Source organism: Mycetomoellerius zeteki, unplaced genomic scaffold (genome assembly GCF_001594055.1).
Source record: "Mycetomoellerius zeteki isolate Tzet28-1 unplaced genomic scaffold, Tzet1.0 scaffold35, whole genome shotgun sequence".
Classification (NCBI taxonomy): Eukaryota; Metazoa; Arthropoda; class Insecta; order Hymenoptera; family Formicidae; genus Mycetomoellerius; species Mycetomoellerius zeteki.
In genome coordinates, this window is record NW_017257338.1 from 734,438 (window position 1) to 749,054 (window position 14,617).

General features: G+C 32.8%; 2 protein-coding genes across 2 annotated transcripts; one reads left to right on the forward strand and one right to left on the reverse strand.

Moving 5' to 3' along the window:
- The first annotated feature begins 352 nt into the window (after nucleotides 1-352).
- Nucleotides 353-4,400, forward strand: LOC108725500 (protein BCCIP homolog). The gene is made up of 3 exons (XM_018452543.1): nucleotides 353-549; nucleotides 3,057-3,314; nucleotides 3,417-4,400. Exons 1-3 carry the CDS (start codon nucleotides 439-441, stop codon nucleotides 3,951-3,953), a joined length of 906 nt encoding a protein of 301 aa, XP_018308045.1. The 5' UTR covers nucleotides 353-438; the 3' UTR covers nucleotides 3,954-4,400.
- Nucleotides 4,401-4,566: 166 nt separating this feature from the next.
- Nucleotides 4,567-13,588, reverse strand: LOC108725468 (shootin-1). The gene is made up of 10 exons (XM_018452491.1): nucleotides 13,412-13,588; nucleotides 9,323-9,754; nucleotides 7,840-7,953; nucleotides 7,246-7,340; nucleotides 6,926-7,079; nucleotides 6,663-6,791; nucleotides 6,446-6,591; nucleotides 5,360-5,873; nucleotides 5,192-5,250; nucleotides 4,567-5,003 (listed from the first exon to the last, which is right to left on the reverse strand). Exons 2-10 carry the CDS (start codon nucleotides 9,747-9,749, stop codon nucleotides 4,857-4,859), a joined length of 1,785 nt encoding a protein of 594 aa, XP_018307993.1. The 5' UTR covers nucleotides 9,750-9,754; nucleotides 13,412-13,588; the 3' UTR covers nucleotides 4,567-4,856.
- Between the last annotated feature and the right edge of the window lie 1,029 nt (nucleotides 13,589-14,617).

The following is a 14,617-nucleotide window of genomic DNA, read 5'->3' on the forward strand; positions in this document are numbered from 1 at the left end:
CTATAATATGCGTGACGTAAAGTATAGTATGTTAGCGCGCTAACATCGTTGTAAGCGCGTTCTGAATACGGGGGTAGCAAATCAATTTACAGCTTTTCCGTAATGGCTCCCGAAAAGCGAAAGAATGATTGGCTACCGCATCAACTTCCGCCGCGCAGCAAGCGTTGCCGCGTCCTGTGTGCGGAAGCCATAAGAACTGACAAACTTTGGGAAATTAGGAATAAAATACATAAAAAAGTGTACATAATTTAGGATATAATAATTTATTATCCTAATTTATTATGGGCTGATTCTCCGTATTGCGCGAGGCCAATTTTCCATTACTGCTCGACAATAGAAATTTGAATGTGGATCGAGATCGAGATCGTGTGAGATCGCCCATCTCTAGCAATCTCCATCTCTCTCCAGTGTACGTCAGTGTACGTCGTGAATGTCGTTATGGCTGCTCCAGTAAAGAAGCGTGAAATTCAGCAAAAATTGCACGAAGATGACGAGAACCACATCTCGTCCAGCAGTGAGGACGAGGAATATGAGATCGCAAATAACCAGGTGAGGCAGATTGCTGTCAATTTATGAGATACGTCTTAACAATCGAGCGGTTAACCTCACTCAACAAACACGCGGTCGTGTTCTCCTGCTGCCAATCCTTTTATTTCATCATTTATAGCATTTTCGACTGTAACGGGTTTTGATCCGATTCGAACTGATTTAATGATGCTACAGACTTTACTATTAATAGAGCATGTTAAGCCCATTCTACAATTGCGTAAGCATAGTTGTAAGTGGTTGTAATTGTAAGAATTGACTGATCACAGTCGAATATTTTGTTCATATTTGATTATGACTGATTAATTCTTACAACTACAACCACTTACAACTACGCTTACGCAATTGTAGAATGGACTTAACATCAACCAATATAAATAGCAAAGCATTCATCTTTGATCTAACCCAGGTTGGTTGTCAAAGGGTCTGTCCAGAGGCACCAAGCAGGTGCTAGGCTGCTTTCAGAATCATTATCTGATGTACCCAGATATTGTTTTATCCTTGTTTAACATTTATGAATAATAAGGCTAAAACATCAAAAATTGAAGAATGGATATACATAATTACATATATTTGTTTCATACATTTAATTTTTTTTTAATATATGCATATATCAATATATGTTACACGATATTGTGCAAGTAATATACAATGACAGTTCAGAATTATTTTTCATATTTTTGAAGCAAATTATTAAAATTATGAATATGATCACACAATAGGAACAGCAAATTGTAAGATAACTGGACCATATACACTTCTACTAAGCTTTGCGATTTATTCTAATTTTTTGCTGAGCTGAAAATTAAGAATTAATGATCAAATTAAAAAAGGGAACGTTTCTGTAAAGATTAAAAAAAGCAGCATTTCGCACATATTGGGTACATGTGTATTCAATATGACCCATATATATATATATATATATACATGTATATATGAAATACATATATGAAAACATATATGTTTTCTCTTTTTTATACAAAAATATTAGAAACATGGAAAGTAAAGATTCGCGACTATAGATTATTTTTATAAGTTTATAAGTTTATTGCACACAAACATATTAATATATAAAAATTTTAAATGGCTATTTTTTTAGACATTTATACAAGAAACTTAATTTGACATTTCACATATGAACCTAACATATCACATCTTAACCTTTTTCTCTTATTAAATAAAGGTTGTAAAGATTATAAATATCTTTATACTGATACATGTATAAAAGAAAATTATTTTTATCAGCGTTTTCATAAAACGTTCATAATAACTTAATCAAACATTGTTGAACATATGTTAACTTCTCCTTCTTAAAACTATGCTTATAGATGCTCACAATTCGGACAAGTAAAACGTCCTTTGTGTTATTTTTAGTTAATTCCATACAATCTTCATGAACATATCTGTTACAAATGTCATACTTACCTTATGCACGCCTTTCATTACATCTTCCTGGGATACATTTCACAGAGCCTGTATTCTGTACACGGCTATCGACAACTATCGGTATCAATAATTAACAACAGCCAATGCCAAGAGCGATCCTGAGAAAAAAACGCGGTTCTTCTTGATTGTCGTTACTTAATGATACTGACAATTGTCGGTAGACATGTACAGAATACAAGCCCAGAACCACAATTTTTTTCAAGATTCGCTTTCAAGACTGGTGTTTTTTTTTGTCGCTTTCTTGACTACTTTCTTGGTTGCTTTAGATGAAGCACTTGGAGCAGCTGCTTATTTTAGAGAGGAAAATAATTCTTTTTGCATTGATTTCCTTTTGTTTAATTATAAACTAAACGTGTTAAAAATATAAATTAAATAATATATATTGTTGAAAGTTAAAATACAGAGCTACAATAACATAAACTACTGAAAATAATAACTATATTTGATAACTATAGAAAGCAATTGTTTATGTTTAAATTAACAGAATGAATAATATGATTTATAAATTGACATTTTTGACAAATTGATTATAAGATGACAATCGTACGGATCATCTGCATGAGTTACTACTGCTATCTGTTGACTTAATCCTATAATTACCTACAAAGAGCGAATAGGGCGTTTTGACTTTTAAGTATACGCCCAGATTGAATCCGGTACTTTATTTTTGTTTTTACGACGTAGAAAAGTATTTGAAGAAAATATAATTAATTTAAATTCTGTAATACATATCTGCGAAGTAGTATAAAATTAATATAAAATTTACGTATGGCATAATTTTTTTTCTAATTTATTTAGAGAAATGTTAAGTAATAAGACGCGTAGCATTTTATTGTTATATTCTTATCAAAGTGGGAAATTGCGATTTTTTAGTCAAAGTACATTTCCGTATAATTCAAACTATATTAAACTTGTTATATCGACACATCAGCATCGTGTAGCATACCATCAAATTGACGTCCATGAATGTTAATTAATTTTTTTGAAGTTTAGTTATAAATCATAATTAACATTATATTTGCTTTATAAAACTAGATAGTGCAATACTGTAAGATAAATTTTAGGGGATAGAGTTTCAAGTGGATTTTGAGGGTCGCAATCCACAAGATCCAGACTATCATGGAATTAAAACATTACTGCAACAACTTTTCCTCAAAGCACACATTGACTTAGGTGGATTGACGGATTTAATAATTTCTCAAAATTATGTAGGATCAGTCGTTAAACAATCCGAAGAAATAGATGAATCTGATGATGAGGATAGTAATGACATCAATGATGTATTTGGTATTACAACTGTCATTAATGTTTCTGATAAACAGGTAAGTAAAATTGATAATGATATATAATCAAACCGAGAAATTTATTATTAAATAATATTTATCTGTCAATTTTATTTATTAAAAAGTTAATTTTTTTCACAGAACATTCTGTGTATACAACAATTAAGACATCTACTGAAACAGCTAGCAGATGAACACGCAACTGATGCAATTAATACTATGATAAAAAATGTACTGGAGAACGACGCAGCGCAATTGGGTTTGCTCATTAATGAGAGATTTGTTAACATTCCCGCTAAGATTTCAGTACCACTTCTTGAAAACCTAATTTCCGAACTAAAACGTGCCAATAACAGAAATATGCCATTCAATTTTTCCTATTACGTACTTATATGTAAATTGTACAAGTCAGAAGATAAAAGAGCCGGGAAAAAGGCGAAAAGTAAGAATAAGAACGGTACTGAACCATCAATATTGTGGAGTAATCCAGAAGAGGAGATCTTTGCGGAAGAAGCAATTGTTAGTTTCGAATTTTCTGTCGAAGAAGAAGCAGACAGTGGTTTATCCGGAACGTGGACTGAAACGGATGACGAGATGATACCTTATAGACGAGTACTACTTTTTGAAGCTTCAAAGTTGCAATCAATATTTGATAAAATACAGAATCAGTTTTCTTAATTAATTTCATAAATTGTGTTAACATTTTCTTAAACGAACGATATAGCTGACAAGAAAAGTTCGACAAGTGTAAAATAAAAAAAATCTCAAACTTTGCATAAGTTTAGAGTAGACAGACCTAATAACGAACAATTTTTTTTCGTACTTAGATCTATATATTCGAGAGATGCCGTGTTTCATGTAAAAGCGACAGACTCATGATCAACACAAGTTCAAACCTTGCATCCCCTATATGCAGAAAAATTTCGTAATCTGTACTGACTTAGTGGAATCGCAGAGCAACTCTTTAGATCTAGGTCTCTTTGACTAGACATATAGGAACTGATATGTTTTTATCCATGCCCTCCGCTACTATTATTTGGTTCATCTATTCTAAACTTATGCAAAATTTTTTTTTTATTTTACATTATCGAACTTGTGAATTCCTCGCCTAAATTTCCTATTTATGAACGGAAAATATACTTTTCATAGATAGTTTTTCTATATATCTACATATATAACGTTTAATATAACGATTACATTAAACTTATAATATAGCTTTTACATAATGCTTATATATTATAAACTATTTCTAAGAATTTCGCACATTGTTCCTTTTCATTTTTTTATTTTTATTTCTCTTAAATGAAACTTACAAAATATTTGCAAAATGACCATTGACTTAGAACTCGTCTGGCTCAAGATTTCATAATAGTATAAAAATTACTTTTAGTCGAATAAATAGATTTTTTGTGTAAATTTAGGTTGAGCAAAGCAGATCTATAAGACAAAATGTACACATAATGTAACAGATATATTGCGTACTGTCAAATAAGATTGTATAATTTAATCAATCGTTTATATAAAATTCGTCAAGTTTTTGTTGGAATTACAAATGTATCCATTCAAATAATTCTCATATTACTATGATGCTGTGTCTGTAAACTTTAATGATTGCCTTATTGGCTTGGCTCTTCGTCTCATAGTACCGAGAATATTTAACATTTCAGAAACTGCTGGCGGCTTATTCTCTGCTTCTTGTCGTCTTTTCCTTTCTTCTTCTCTTTGTTTCTGAAATCAATGTCTTTCTCAAATATGCATGTTAAAATCGAGTAAAAGAAATGTTGCATTCGTTCAAAAACAAATATCGTTTAAAAATAAAATACAGATTTAAAGAATGTTTGAGAAGTTAATGGGGGGGGAGGTACTCTTTAAACAGCTTTATGATGTATTCTAAATATTTATATAATTCAACTTACATCTGTTTGTTTTAACGTGAAACGTCCGCCTTTAATTTGATTAATAATATCATCGATAGCTGAAAATTAGATACATATTATAGTACTGCATTGTATAACTTTTATACATTTACAATAAAACAAAACAATTCACGATCGACAAAATGACATAAGATTGTGTATAATTACCAGGTTGTTGCGCAACTGTAGATGTTTTTTTCGGCGTAATACCAAGCATATTTTCCATATCGCTTACGGCTGAAGTCAATTTTTCTTTAGTCAACAATTTTATCGATGACTGGCCAATCGTCGACATCGGTGGTGGTGGAGGAGGTGGCGGTGGCGGTTTTGAAACTTTCTCCTCTAACTCTCTGATTTTCTGTTTTAAGCAATGCACAACGTTTTCTAACTTTTCCACCGATTTCTCCGCCCTTTCGGCTCTCTGAACAATTACTTCTAACTCTGATTCCGCGAGCTTTAATTTTTCCTCGACAATCTCAAATTCTACATTCGATTCTTTCTCCTCTAATTTTTCCTGTAACATCTGTATTTGAGAACCATGATTTTGCTGTTCTTCTTCTAATAGTCTCTTTAGGGATTCCATTTCTTGCAAAACGGTTAACAATCTCCCATTCGGATCGTCTCCGACCCCGGCCATAAGAAGAGCGCTTTGATGCGCTAAGACGTTTCGTTCTTTCTGAACCTAAACAAATAACCGGCTAATCAGCGCAATATATGAAAGTGACTCCTATGCTGAATAATTAAATGAGTCATATTATGTAAAAAAAATCATATCATTCCATTTAAAAAAGTGGATTTTATCATTATTTGTCCCCTTTTAAACCATACAATTTTATCAGAAACATTTTTGCTTACTGAGTTCAGTTTTCGATATATTTCGGTGTTTTGTTTTGGATAGAATATTCCGTATATTTGTGGATCTCCCTGGTAGTGTATTCTTATAGTATTTAATAGTCAAACATGTGTTAAATGTAAACACACTATTAGTTTCGAAAATTGTTCATTAGAAACAAAATGAGTTTTTTTGCAAAACGTTCAAACAATCTACTTTATTATTTTGAAAAGGTTTCCCAAGCTTTCCTGGGTAAATAAGCCTTTTTTCATGAATATATGGACTTTCAAGATGATAACTGCATAGATTTTAAAAGTGTCTATTCACAGCCAAAATTGACCATTTTTAGATTTTTCCTTTGTCGAACAGTGTAATTAAATTATATATTTAATGAAATTAAATTGATGATCGTAATGACGTACCCTTTCGGCTTCCAGTTGCAGCATTTTCGCGCTTTCTCTTTCGCGATCGCATTGCGTCTTCAAAGTCTGCACTTCCTCGGCTACCATTTTTGTGACTCTTTCCATGTTTTCCTTGTGCACTTTCATCTCGTTAATTTTTTCCTCGCCTGTAACAGAAACGAATCGATAAGTTTATTACATTTTTCGTATCACGAAATTATGGGAGATTTTATTTTACCTTTTTGTCGGAGGACCCTTTCCTCTTCCAGCTGCGTAGTCAGCTGCGTCACCTGCTCCTGCGCCTCGAACTCCTGAAGTCTCGCGGAATGAAGTTCCGTTTGTAATCGTGCTATTTCACCGCTCAGCTCTGAAAACAAATGTTCCATTTAGGATTGCTAGTCTGCTAACTTTGTTTAAACTCGATTGTTAACGCAATCTCGAAAGCAAATAAAAATGTGTAAGTAACAATCGCGTAAACCGAATAAAATCAGTTGCACTGACCTTTCACCGTTTGCCTCAATTGATCTAAATCCTCGAAGTTCGAGTCCACTTCATCGGACATGTCGAGATGCAACGACTCATCTGGATTGTTATGTAGAAACTTCTGCGCCATGATTTGAGATCTCCGCTTCAGTTCGCGATTTTGTCGGTACCACTAATATAACAAAATTGTGTATTATTTTGCAACAATTACGTATTACTTATACAATAATTCTCATTTATTTTTTATTAAGATTACAAATCACTTAATATATTTTCTATGTATCACCACACAGATTACAAATAATACGCAAATTAAATTATCATGAATATATTGTTACCTGAGAGGCTTGTTGCATAGCTTTATGCATTGCATTCGTTTCCACGTCATATTGATGTTTCAATTGTTCATATTCTTTACATACTGCTTCGGAAACTATGGGAAAGGAATAAGAATTTAATAACTTTAGGCCCTTTTATTTAGAACGCGCTTACAACGATGTTAGCGCGCTAACATACTACTTCATGTTACGCATATTATAGAATTATTTGAGATAAAAGCGCGTTCTGAATACAGGCCTTAGAGAAGATTCGGTTACATATTATTAGATGAAACTTCAACAAGATGTTTACTATTTGGAAAAACTTAAAATTGCGGGGGATTTCTTTTTTATCTGCGTGTTGAAAATTAGGAATTTTCATGAAATTTTGTCAGATTTTATTAGGAAAATTTTGGAATTTTCCTTTTTTTAAGTTCTTTTTCTCAAAATATTGTTTTTTTTTATAATGTAAAACGTTGATCAGTTAGTATACACATCCGCATATAATTATGTATATTCTCATATGTCTCGTGAGTTTTATTTAAAAAATCAAGGTGACACACGCATTTTTTTTACAAGATTTCAATAAACATCCTGTTCAAGTTAGCTACGCACCTGTCCGTAATTTTAGCAGCTTCTGTTCCTTCTCTTGAACTTGCGATTGCAGCACGTTATTTTCTCTCTGCAGTTGTTGATATTTTTTCTCCAAATCTACGTGTTCTTTATTCACTACAAAAGATGTTTGAGATCATGACGCAGAATGCAATTTTTTATCGTAAAATATTTTAATTTCTTTTTCCAATTATTATAGTTATGGAACGGCACGGATGTGCGTGGGCTAGATGAGTCAGTTATCAAACATCGCGATTAAGGCGATAATCAGATTAAGGTCACATAATCCTTAGAATTATTGAGAAACGATTGGTGATGTCATCATTCTAAAAAAAGTTTACATTGGAACAAAATACATATTCCAGCGATGATAGAATGTTCATCAAACGTGATATATAATAGATTTTCAGTTAAAGCAAACAATTCGAGAAGCAAAAAATTGTACGTGTATACATGCGTGTCAAAAGTTACTCTAACGTTTCGTGCAAAGCTCTGATTAGCATAATTATTGTTCTCCCATTTTTTCATTTTTTTTTTTTTATGTTATTTCTAAATATTATCTTTAAATATTCTTGTGTGCTGAAACTCTGACACGTCATGTTATATGTATTATGTACGAATCGCTTACGAAGCGTTTGTCGATTAATTAATTATAAATCGTATTAGAGTGACTTTGAGAAAATTGTTAAAATATCTCGCCTCCGCAACGCACCCCCCAGTGAGACAATGAAATCGATGTCGATTCAGCACTTTAGTTTTCAGTGTCTGCTCTTTTTATGTAAATTCGATCGCTCGACTGACTAATCATTCGTCGACCGATATAACATACCGTTTTAAGAATATAGAAACTACAATATCCCGCGAATTAATAATATTTTGCCCCGTCAATTTATAATTCTGTCGCGTATAAACAGTGTGACTAATACAGCGTCATTGCCTTCATTTTATATGCAGAAGTGAATCACATGATAATCGAGTACACGACATTCTCAGTCAATTTGTCCTTGAACTGTGATGAACACGCTTTCCATTATTTATAAACTTTTGTTAATAAAAGTCTAACTGAAAAATCAACGCCGAATAATTTGATGAGCTTATGTTCACGAAGAAACTTTCAAAAATAACAAGAGTGGTTTTGTTTTCGATATATTCAAGTATAAATATTATGTATACGAATTAATTATTTTATAAATAGTCGTTTAAAAGTCGGCACTTTCTTTACCTTATAAAGTACAAGGACGGTTTAATCATGAAATCGGAAGATGAATACGTATAGAATCGTTCGAAATATCAATCAGATAACGATAAACCTCGTTCTTCATACATATATATATATATATATATATAATTATATGTCTATTTATCAATAGATTCAAGATTCAAATTTTGGTAGTAACTATTATTTAGTTATTATAACAACCACATTACATTAGTTTTGTGTTTGACTAATCGCAATATTTTTTCGACGCTTTTAATTAATAATTACCAGCTTCGCTCTTCTGCAGCAGGTGTTTCCGCCTCTTTTCCGAATCCTCATATTTGCTCTTCCACTTGCTTTCCAAAAAGCTGTTGCTCCTGTTGAGTCTGACGTCGTTCGTCTTACAAACGTTCACCGGCGTCGTCTTTTCCTCGAATTTTCGCATCTCGATGCTAGAGGTCGACAATTGATTGTTATTACGCGACCTCAGCTGTACGACTGAAGCTTCGAGCTTCTCGAAGGACGCTCTTTGGGCTGCTACATTGCCCGTCCCGCGGCCGAGCTTCTCGAAGGATCCTCTGCGCTTTGGAGGACATCTCTCTTGAGCCTTGATCGTGGCCGATATTCTCGGCACCGGAATGTGAGAGTGAATCACGTTCGGAGACGTCCTCGATGGCTCCGTGCTCAGGACAATGTTGAATTCCGTCTTATTCATGGTACCTGTGGAAATTAATGCACTTGTTATCTCGTTTATTTTAAGCTTTGTTGTAGCGATCACAATGGAATATGACAGAATTCCAAAAAATTGTGACTATTTTCTGGTTAGAATATTAAGTCTGCGTGTCTTTTTTCAAAAATTCAATGTAAACTTTAGGTCTGTTCGTGTTGCTTGAAATTCCCAAAAAATATTTGCACTTGAAATGAGATAAATATATAATCAAGCATTGAAGAGAGAGAAAGCAAAGATTTTAAGTGTAAAAAGTGCAAACAACGCGAACAGACCTATTATTTACTTAAAAAATTTATTTTCTGATAAAATACTGTGCGGGAATGCTTTGTAATTAGTAAAAAAAATTTTTCACTATTATTATCATTATTATTATTAAAATAATTATTGAAAAAAGAAAAAGCATTAATATATCGCCTCCTTTCTTAAAAAACAAAAAGAATGAGCTTCCTACAAAAAGAAATTATTTTTCAATTTCAGCACAGAAAATTATTAACTAATGAAATAATATCGTAAATAATAAAAATAATATTTTCTTATAATTAAATGACATTTTTTCATTTTTATTTCACAATCGTTCTTTAAAAAAAACATTCCTTTTTAAATTGTGACGATCACCGATTAAGATTAATAACATTGGACATTTCTAAAAATAAATATATTGGTCTCACTTTCGGCAGTCAAGTTTGAAATAACTGCTATGTCAAAATATTCTTATATGCCCAATTCTTATTATATGGACCGTATTTTATCAATATTTGTTATTCATCTATTGTTATCTCATATATTAGGTTTATATCAATAAATTAATTTAACATTAAATAATTCATAAAGAGAGAAAAGCATTTCGAGAATATCCATATTTTATTAACTATTATTTATAATTTAACAACATAAAGATTATCAAATTGATAGCACAATATTACCGTGATCAATTTATAAAAATTATCAGATTTTAAATAAAGATTATTGCAATTATTAATTATTATTGTATTCAATCTCGTGTACTTATTGTTTTATGATATCACGGCTATTAGCGGAAAGAGATTGAATACTCTTGATAAGATCTGTTGTATACACATACGTTCATTCACGCCGCAAAGCACGAGTTCCCGGAACAGAGGTTAGTGCGTTTCTAAAATAGGATTCCACCAAAAGTATATCCAAGAGTTAGGTTTAGACGCACGTGCTGAGCTTCGCGGGAGTAAGGCAAATAGCTCTCCTGCGGGCCATTTAAAGTTAATTCGTCGGAATGCGTGTCTGTGTCGAGACTCGTGCGGCTCGATCGTTAAACCGACATCGACGAAGGGTCGAATGGTTTCGGTTGTTTCCCTAAACTAGAAGTCCGCCAGGTGTTACGATAATTATCATTCTAACTTCCGCCAATGTCAACGTTCCCGTGCGAAAGTTCGAAAGGCTCGCAAAAATTCACTCGGGCGAAAAACGAGACGGGATACTTTAGCGAAATATGGTACACAACTCGATACTCAAGATGTCAATTAGTTCTTTCATTTGCATTCGAGTGCGTGCCTAAAGTAGGAAAGACATTCCAATGTTGAAATCGATAAACTGGAGCGTATTTTCAAAGAGCGTCCAAAATATAGAAGCTCGTTTTATACGAAAACATAGAATATTCAGTACTCTATAAAATAGCTCTACCCTCCTTCCCCCATATGCTCTATAAATTTATTAAACTCTTACAGAAATCCCATTTAATACTAGCCAATTTAATACGGAAAATTACAGCAATATTGCAGTAACATATTACAAACGTTGCTGCAATGTTGCTGCAGCTTCTATGCTGTATGAGTTATATAATTACTTTTTTGTGTAAGTTAATTATTAATTATTTATTTTGTTAACCCGTACAGAAATATGTGCCTACTACTTACTTAATTAAATATTTCTGTATGGGTTATTAATTGCTTATTGAGTATTAAAAGCACTATTGTTCAATGCTTTTAATACTCAAAATGAATAATTAATCTATCTTCCAGTTTTTAAATATTTATAAGGAAAGAATGCACCGAATTAACGCGACTACAGAATTAAATTTTCATTTATTATTTAATTACAACTTAATCATTTTTCCAGTATTAAAAATCATTTTATTTAAATCAGGAAAGATTTAATTTAATTTGGAACAGAACGATTGCACCTCTATACACTTCATGCTTATCAAGCGATCAACACTTGCAATCGTTTTTTTTTTTTGCCTCATATTCACTATAGTATAACTAGTGTCATTGATCGTTGCACCGCACGTTAATTTTACATACATTTTATATACATTTCTATATACACATCCACATACATAAATACTGGCATACATATGCGGGTATTCGACGTCATGCATTAACGAGTAGCATGCCAAGTGTCCGATAAAATCCGATTGATAGTCCACGGACTGAGTTTACGTATTCAGAATGTATTACGAAAATATAGAAGACAATAGGGAGTTTTTGCAATACCGTTTGTCCAAATACGATGAACGCTAAGGTCAGATTATCTTCTTTTTAACGTCTAATAAAGAAAAGAAAGAACGTGATTTTAGCGTTCACCGTATCTGGATTCACGTTATTGCAAAAACTCCTTAATGCTTCCAAGTACAACGTATATTAACTGTACATATGTATCATAACTGAAATTCTGACAAGTCAAGAATTTTTGACGCCACGTCACGTTTAAAGGGAATTAACAGAAAGTAACATGCAATCCGTTGTTTTATCATTGTCAATTTATTTAGACATTATAGATTTGAATATTATTTAATGATAATTTTAATATAAAAATATATTTTTGTCTTGTAACATTTTGTAACGGAATACATCTATTTCGTTTAATGTCTCTTGTTCACTGTCAATTTAGCCAATTTTCTTTTTCTGCTTAAGAAAAATTTCAATTTACTTTTCTGCAAAATCAAGAGTGTATCTCTTTATTATAATAAAACGAAAATCGAATGTCGCAAAGTATTTTTGCAGTAATAAAATTCTGCAAACGCGACGTGACATTCATACGTGTGATTTTAGATCCAATTAAACGCAGAGTGTGCAATTTTCGTTTTTTTTTTTATATTGATCACAATATATATAAAGTCTGTTTTTTTTTTTAGTCTTACATGGTTCATTTCTTCTCTTTTTCCACATTAGGAAAAAAGAAAAAATGAACGATGCAAGAAGTTCAGCTAAAAAAAAAACAGGCCTCTACTGCAACGATTGCCAACTCGCGCGCGCGATTACGGAATAATTTAAAACAAAGACCGTAATGATTTTTAATTGTCAATTACGTCGTGTATGTGCGGCGTAATGGACTTTGGAGTTGTACGTCAGGTTGTGTTCTGTAAGCACCGAGGTCCTTTCACTTTACCTGCTTTGCATCAAAGAACGACGTACAACCCGTTTTATATGTGAAACACTTAGATCTCATTCAAAAAAACACAAAATTCGAATCCGTATTCATGCGACTCATTCATTCGTCTCACGAGTCGTACTGTTGCAGACGAATAATCGGAAGTGATCGCTCTTCTCGAAATCACGCGGATCCTCCGAATTGACTCGCGAAGATGATCGACACGGAGATCGCACGACCGAGACGGTGAGAGAAATTTTTTTTTTTCTTACGAGCGACAGATGGTTGCAGTTTGCACTCACTTCGTTCGTTGCACTACCACGTGAGGTCGAAAGTGTCAGTTTCTTTCTTTCTTCCCTCGCGACGGATTCAGCACTTAAAGTGCCGCACGGTTGGACTCGGGTTGTGGCCAGAAACTCGTGCGTACGTTCTCCCCGGCGCGCGTCCACGAACGTACTGGAGCGTACTGACTTCGTGCGGGAGCGCGTGCCTCGTTGTAACGTTACATTATCTCATGGCACCGCAGACTATACGCGAAAGAGAATGCGGGAGAGCGTCTTTTTCTTTAAGGAAATCGAGTGTGCACGCACTCACACACACGCACCTTCCGCGCAGCGTGCAGGTAGCCTTCGACGTAACATTACTCGATGCTGGAGGTTTCATCGCAATTTGGATAACGGATTAGCACTATTTTACAACTTTCTACACGAAGCGACTCTCATCCCACCTCCCCCCTGCCAGAGTCGCTTCGTGAAAGTTGTAAAATATACTTTAAAGCAGAAAATTTCTGTTTTATATAGTAGAAAAGAGACATCATTTTTCAAACTTCTTTTGTTAATAACTTTTTTATGAATGACGAGCGACGGCTAAAACCTGGTGGAGGGTCGTAATCTTGATAACGTATGTCAAGGTCAAGGTCATCGAACCTGATTCCCCTATTCGGCCCTACTTATCATTTTATATAATTGTATATATACAGTTATATATGAAACATTTTTTCCCGAGTACACACAAATCTGAAAATAATTATTTTGTTAAATCATCAGAACGCTTGAATGTTAATAACAATGCTGTAAAAAATTTTAATATTCTAGCAACTGTTTAAGCGTCTTCTATAATTATTTCGGTAGACGATTTATTCGTATCGGATAGAATCTTACTTACGATTTTATATGCAGTTTAATATCTTTTATAATTTACAATATATTTTACATATTTTACATACGGAAAAAACAATTTTGCTAAAAGATTTAAAATTTTGCCTGATACAAATCTGAAAATAATTTTATTGAATCATTGAAATAATTATGTTGGAAATTGAAAAATAAACACTACTGCAAAAACATTATTGTAATAAATAATTTGAATTTCTAATAAAATTATTTTGATAATCAAATAAAATTATTTTCAGATTTATGTATCTAAATAAGTTTTTAGACACTTTAATAAAGCATCGCTTTCCGTGTATATCTCATATTTTTTAAATCATTTTTTATATCTCGCTCTTT